This window comes from Callospermophilus lateralis, chromosome 19 (assembly GCF_048772815.1).
Source record: "Callospermophilus lateralis isolate mCalLat2 chromosome 19, mCalLat2.hap1, whole genome shotgun sequence".
Taxonomy (NCBI): domain Eukaryota; kingdom Metazoa; phylum Chordata; class Mammalia; order Rodentia; family Sciuridae; genus Callospermophilus; species Callospermophilus lateralis.
This window is the reverse complement of record NC_135323.1, coordinates 142744-149294: the sequence shown is the minus strand read 5'-3', so window position 1 is coordinate 149294 and position 6551 is coordinate 142744. Positions and strand designations below refer to the sequence as shown.

General features: G+C 46.6%; 1 protein-coding gene across 1 annotated transcript; it reads right to left on the bottom strand.

Annotated features, from left to right (window-relative positions):
- Positions 1-756: 756 nt before the first annotated feature.
- On the bottom strand, positions 757-1929 carry LOC143397896 (heterogeneous nuclear ribonucleoprotein A1). The gene has a single exon (XM_077105973.1). The coding sequence runs from the start codon at positions 1849-1851 to the stop codon at positions 889-891; it is 963 nt and encodes a 320-aa protein (XP_076962088.1). The 5' UTR covers positions 1852-1929; the 3' UTR covers positions 757-888.
- Between the last annotated feature and the right edge of the window lie 4622 nt (positions 1930-6551).

Below are 6551 nucleotides of genomic sequence, written 5' to 3'. Positions count from 1 at the left end.
CAAACGCATGAGGTTTATTCAGACACAGACGCCTGTGGGTGCTCAGCGAAACCTCAGCCGGAGCTTTGGTGAGCTGGCACACCAGGCTTTGGGGTACAGGTTTTTTATAGGGTCAAGGGGCAGGTTTCGCGCGCGCGGTAAGCAACAGGTTTCTTATTGGCTATTTTGAACCCAGCATATAGGTTACCTAAAGGGTAAAGTTATTTTTTATTTTATGTTCCTGGAATTACACCACATGACAGTTACATATGAGCACTCTGATTTTTCTGTTCCTGCTTATTAGCCCCTGTTTATTCAGGCATGCCCTGGAATCTGTTTTTCTGCTCTTTCCCAACCAACCTGTTTTTTTCCCTTTTCAATCGGTCACACTTAACTGATTATCTGAAAAACACATTGTCTGCAGGTTTGTGACGTGCCCTAATAATTTTGTAACTAAGCCTAAGGTTGCTGGGCTGGGGTCTTTCAAACTGATTGGTTTAGGTCGAGGGATGTATGTGCTAAACTACATGGTTTCCCAACATGTTTGTTTTTTTTTTTTTTTTTAAAAAAAGACACATTTATTCAGCGTCATGATCAGACTATTACATTTAGCAATCAACAGCATGGGTGCAAAAAAAAAAAAAAAGTCTACATTAAAACCCTTTGTTGGAATGCTTTACACTTTCCACAGAACAGAAACTAAAATAACCTGTTATACAATTAGTCACAAATACAGTCCTCGAGTTTTTTTGCCCATACACATGAGTATTGTCTAAACCATGTCTTCTTTGTAGCAGCTAGGCCCTGCCACCACTGTGCTTGGCTGAGTTCACAAATCTGTTGTAACCTGTAGCTTCCCGGTCACTTCTCTGGCTCTCCTCTCCTGCTAAGCTTTGTTTCCTGGCAGTATTAAAACCTTCTGCCACTGCCATAGCTACTGCTGCTGCTGGAACCGCCATAGCCACCTTGGTTTCGTGGTTTGGCAAAATATTGGCCTCCACCACCGTAAGGTCCAGAGCTTCTGCCTCCAAAGTTTCCACCCTTCATGGGTCCAAAATTTGATGACTGATTGTTGTAACTGCCAAAATCATTGTAGCTTCCACCACCTCCAAAATTGCTTCCATCATTACCAAATCCATTGTAGACATCCCCGCTGCCACCATATCCACCACCACCACGACTGCCACCAAAGCCACCACGACCACTGAAGTTCCCTCCACGACTGAAATTGTCATTTCCACCAAAACCACCTCCACGACCACCACCGAAGTTTCCAGAACCACTTCGACCTCTTTGGCTAGATGAGGCACTAGCCATCTCTTGCTTTGACAGGGCTTTCCTCACTTCACAGTTGTGGCCATTCACAGTATGGTATTTCTGAATGACAATCTTATCCACAGAGTCATGGTCATCAAAAGTTACAAAAGCAAAGCCCCTTTTCTTTCCACTGCCTCGGTCAGTCATGATTTCAATAACTTCAATTTTCCCATACTGTTCAAAATAATCTCGTAGGTGATGTTCTTCAGTGTCTTCTTTAATGCCACCAACAAAGATCTTTTTCACAGTTAAGTGGGCCCCTGGTCTTTGAGAATCTTCTCGTGAGACAGCTCTCTTTGGTTCCACAACTCTACCATCCACTTTGTGTGGTCTTGCATTCATGGCTGCATCCACTTCCTCCACAGTGGCGTAAGTGACAAACCCAAAGCCTCTGGAGCGCTTGGTGTTTGGATCTCTCATTACCACACAATCCGTGAGTGTTCCCCATTGCTCAAAATGGCTTCTCAGACTCTCATCAGTTGTTTCAAAGCTCAGCCCTCTGATGAATAGCTTCCGCAGCTGTTCGGGCTCTTTAGGGGACTCTGATTTCGACATGACGGCAGCAGGAAGACAGACTTTAACGATGCTTTCTCGGCGGCGTCCCCGGGCAGAAAGGAGTAAGCTAACGAACGTATCCCCCAACATGTTATCAACCACCAAAAACTACTTGGGGGCCATCTGGCATCCCAGATATTTTCCTTGTCTCATGCTGATTGGAGGTTGCAGGGGGGTTGCTATGGGTCCTCACCTAGCCTAACTGAGTCAGGGACACCTGGTGCTGCAGACCTCTCCTGTTATTTACAGACAAACAACTCAGCAGGGTGGGTATGTGCTCTGTGGGTTTTTCCAAGGACAGGGGTCATTCCCTCTTCCTTAGGACATGCCTTGAGGTAGAAGCTGCTGTTATTTATTTATTTATTTATTTTTTTTTTTAGTATAAATTTTTTTCCTTCTTTTATTTATTTATTTTTTTATTGGTTATTCAAAACTATTTATTTATTTTTTAAAAATGGAGTCACATTAGTTTCTCAGATTCTGAGCAGTGTTAGCATTAAGATTAATATTAGGACAAAGCCTGGGGTAGGGTTTGCATTTTGCCAGCTGTCTGTTGGGGATCCTGGCTGCTTCTGCCAATTAGGGTCTGGATAATGTAGTTCTGAGTTTTGTACACTCACATCTGCCAGGAGTCCCATAGAAGCTGAAGGCCACATCCTTACCCTGCATAAGCATGATAGAGTAAGGGCAAAGTTATGGTAGGTTTAGCATTTGGTAAGTTGACTGCTGGGATCCTGTCTGCTTCTGCCACTTAGGATTGTGGGTAATGTAGTCCTGTGATTAGCAAATCACTGTGGGTGATCTGAAGAGATTCTTTCCCTTTAGGAATGTGGACAATGTTGTTCTGCATTTTGTCTGCTTACTGCTCAGGGAGGGGGAAGCACTGGTGACTTCCATCATTTGGCATCTTGGCTAATATAGTTCTGAGTTTTGCCATTTCACTTCTGTCAGGAGTCCCATGGAAGCTGAAAGCCACATACCCTGGTGTCCTGAGGATTCTGAGTAGAGTAGGACCAGAATTAGGGCTATGGTAGGTTTAGTGTTTGTTTGTTTTGGTACTAGGAATTGAACCCAGATGTGCTTTAGCACTGAGCCACATCTCCAACATTTTTATTTTTTTATTTTGAGACAGGGTCTTGTTAAGTTGCTTAGGGGCTTGCTAAGTTGCTAAGGCCAGCTTTGAACTTGTGATCCTCCAGCCTCAGCCTCCCAAGCTGCTGGGAATAAAGGTGTGCACCAAGGTTTAGCATTTTGTCAATTATCTCCTAGAGATCCTGGTGGTTTCCAGCACTTAGAATTGTGGGTAATGAAATCCTATGATTAGTCCACTCACTGTAGATGATCCTAGGAGTTTCTTGCCCTTTGATAATATGGATAATGTAGTCCTGCATTTCACCCATTCACTACAAGGGGAAGGCCCTGTTGACTTCTGCCCCTTGTCATTGTGGTTAACATAATCCTGAGTTTTGCCCACACATCTCTTCTAGTTGTCACATGAAGCTGAAGGTCTCCTGCTTGCATTTGTATCCTGAGGATTCTGAGCAGTTATGGTTAGGGCTAGAATTAGTGCAAGCACTAGGTTTGGGTTAATATTTTCTCTTTGCTGATTTCTACATGGGATCCTGGCAGCCTCTGCCACTTAAGATTGTGGGTAATGTAGTCTGTGCTATGCCTGCTTATTGTGGGGGATCTTTGGAGCATTGGGTACTCCCTAGCATTGGGGTGCAAGGAGAGTGAGGGGTAAAGAGGGACAGAAGGAAACAGGGCAGGTGCCCACTCTGCTGCTAGGAGAGTTTTAGGGTGACATTGAGGTACAAGGAAAGTGAAGCACTGATAATCAGGGTCAGAGTAGACCACAGGAAGTGTTACTTTGAGACAAGTTCAGTTCAAGTGGTCAAGAGAGGACAGAAGAGTTACATAGACTGACAGAAGGGAGATCACTGACTCAAGGAGAAGCAGAGTCCTGGAGGCTCTTACCATGTAGTAAATGAAGGGTGATGGGGCCAGCTGCACCTCAGCTGATCTCTGCACAGGGAACAACTGACCAAGGACCCTGTTTCCCACTCAAGGAGATTTGGATGAATGAAATGAAGCTTCATTTCTGCAGGATCAGAACCAGACAAAGAGTCTTCTGTTACCCTCAGATTTGGTAATCATCCCCAAGCCCACCAGTTGCTGAGCCATTACAGCAAACCAAACCTGCACTCATCCACAACCATTAATACCAGATGACCCCAAATCCTACTCTACAGAGCCACAATCCCCAGGCATAGAGTATTTTCAACACAAATCTCCTGGAAAAGAGACAATTTCAAAGCCACTAGCTGCCAGGTGCTCTTATCCCCTCAGAAGTGGGGCCATCTCTCCTCAGTTTCCCTCCTTCCTTAGTTGGAGACCATTGTGTAGAGAGGGAGTCTGAGGCACAGGGGTAATAAACTTGGCTCAGGTGGTCTGTGCTGGCTGGGCTGGATGTTGCATCTGCCTCCCTATTGAGGCCATGTTGTGCCACATGTGGACTGTGCTCCCTTCTCTCTCCAGTGGGTTGTGGAATTTCTTTGCTTACAGGATTTACCTGCCCATGCAGCAGCAATCACTAGAGTGTGTCTGGAGGAGGGTCCAGCCCCAAGTAATGAGCTGGCAGAAGTGGGCAGCTTCCTGATGACAGAGCTCCCACCAGAGCCTTCTGATTTATGTTCCTCAGGTAGGCCCCAACCAAGAGCCATAAGCCTACATAAGCATTTCTGCAGGAAATGAGGTTGGATATTGACCAATTTATGGACTTGCCATCTCAGAATATGCCTATGAAGTCTTCCTCAAGGATCTCTGAAAACTCTAAAAGTCCCTCCAGCCTACATCTTTCAAAAATATCAGTTTTGCTTTCAAATGAAAGAATACCCCAAACATCAGAGTAAATGTGGGCATCCCATCTTTCAGATGGTGTGCAGGGCTTACTCCCTCCTAAGATCACCCTGGCCCCAGAAGCCTCTTCCTGGCATTTAACTTCTCAGATAAATTTTGCTACATTTCTGAGTAGCATCAAGATCCTGATTTTATATTTCAAATTGTAGTTCTGAACAGACTTGGGAGGGTCTAGAACAGTCTAGGTGAGAATCTGCTGTTGATGACATCAAAGCTATGGAGTGTTGGAGATGTAGCAGAGATGACCAAGGTCTCTAGGTGGACAGTGTGATGGTATCATATGGGGTCCTCTTTAGAGAGATAGACCAAGACCCCAAAGATGGAGGAACAGCTAGGAGACCACAGAAACAGGGTGGACACTGTGGTGGGTGGTCTGGGGTTCTCTGTGGAGAAATTATGATCAAGACCTACAGGCTGGGAAAACAGGCTGGAGAAATAGGCTGGGGGTTGCAGAGATAGGGGGTGGGGTGGAGAAACATTATGTGGGGATCTGGGGTTCTCTGGTGCAGAGGGGATCACCACCACACTTGTTCTATTTCCATTAGGGGCCACAGGACTAGGTCCCTGGGATAGAGGGGTCTCCCTAATCCTGGAGCTAAAGATCTGGGGACCCAAGGCAGGTGTTCAGTGAGGACAGAATTAGGGAATATGTGAGGAAGGAGCATCAGCCCCCACATCACATGCTCTGCTTGCTAAGACAGTCATTATTAGAACACAGACGAACTCACTGTTGCCAGGGTGGAACAGATGCCTCAGAGCCACCTGTGTCTCTGTGGGTGGATGGGGTTGTTTACCTGTCCTTCTGTGGATGACATTTGAATGTTGGTGATTAGGGCATTACAAAGAAGGCTGCTGTGAACATTCCTGTACACATGTGCTCTGCGAACTCACCTTCACTTTCCCTGGTGCACATCAGTAGTGCAATGGCTGGCAACATGGAGGCATGTGTTGACATGTGGCCAGCAGGGGGTTCTCAGAGTGACTTTTTCTGATCCCCTTGAATCATCTTTCTGTCAGGGATGGATGTCCTGTGTCCACAGCAAACTTCCTTCTCAGGATTCACCTGAGGAAACTTCATGGCTGGAGATACCTGGAGTCTAGGTCCTCAGTGAGGTAACCCTAACCTTCAAGGCCTGCCCTAATTCTCACCCTTGTAGTTCACCAGGGAAGACCATGGCTTTAGACATCTTTCTACCATGCGGCCAGCGCAATGGTTTCATTAATGAGGTTCTTGGCATAAAAGTTAGCTAGTGAGATCGAAATAAACACACAGACTCAGTTACCTTTTTCTATGACCAGGTCCGAGACGGCTCCCCTCTCTGGTTCCCTCCTCTAACTGCCCGGCAGGGCAGCAAGGATTACTCAGGACTAGCAGGAGAGAGAGAGAGAGAGAGAGAGAGCACGCCAGGGAATAGCCTTTTATTGGGGAGCAAGAAATTCAGGGGATAATTCCATCCAATGAAGGTTGAAGGGGGGGCCGCACTCCAAGGTCAGGGTCAGTGATTGGGCCTCTGGGGTCAGTGGTCAGTTACACCCCCACACGGACAGGTTCTCTCAACAGGAGAGGGCTGGGAAAGCTCTGACACAGCCAGAGCGCCTCAGACCCTGACTGGGAGTCACCCAGTCACGTGTGAGAATGGCTCCCGACACATCTTGGGGCTGACTGTGGTGACAAAAGCTTCCTTCTCCTTGGGACTTACACAGGGAGATGCTGTGACTGGGGTCCCTGGGGGCCATGTCCACAGTGAGGCAACTCTAACTCTAAACTTGGAACCCACCCA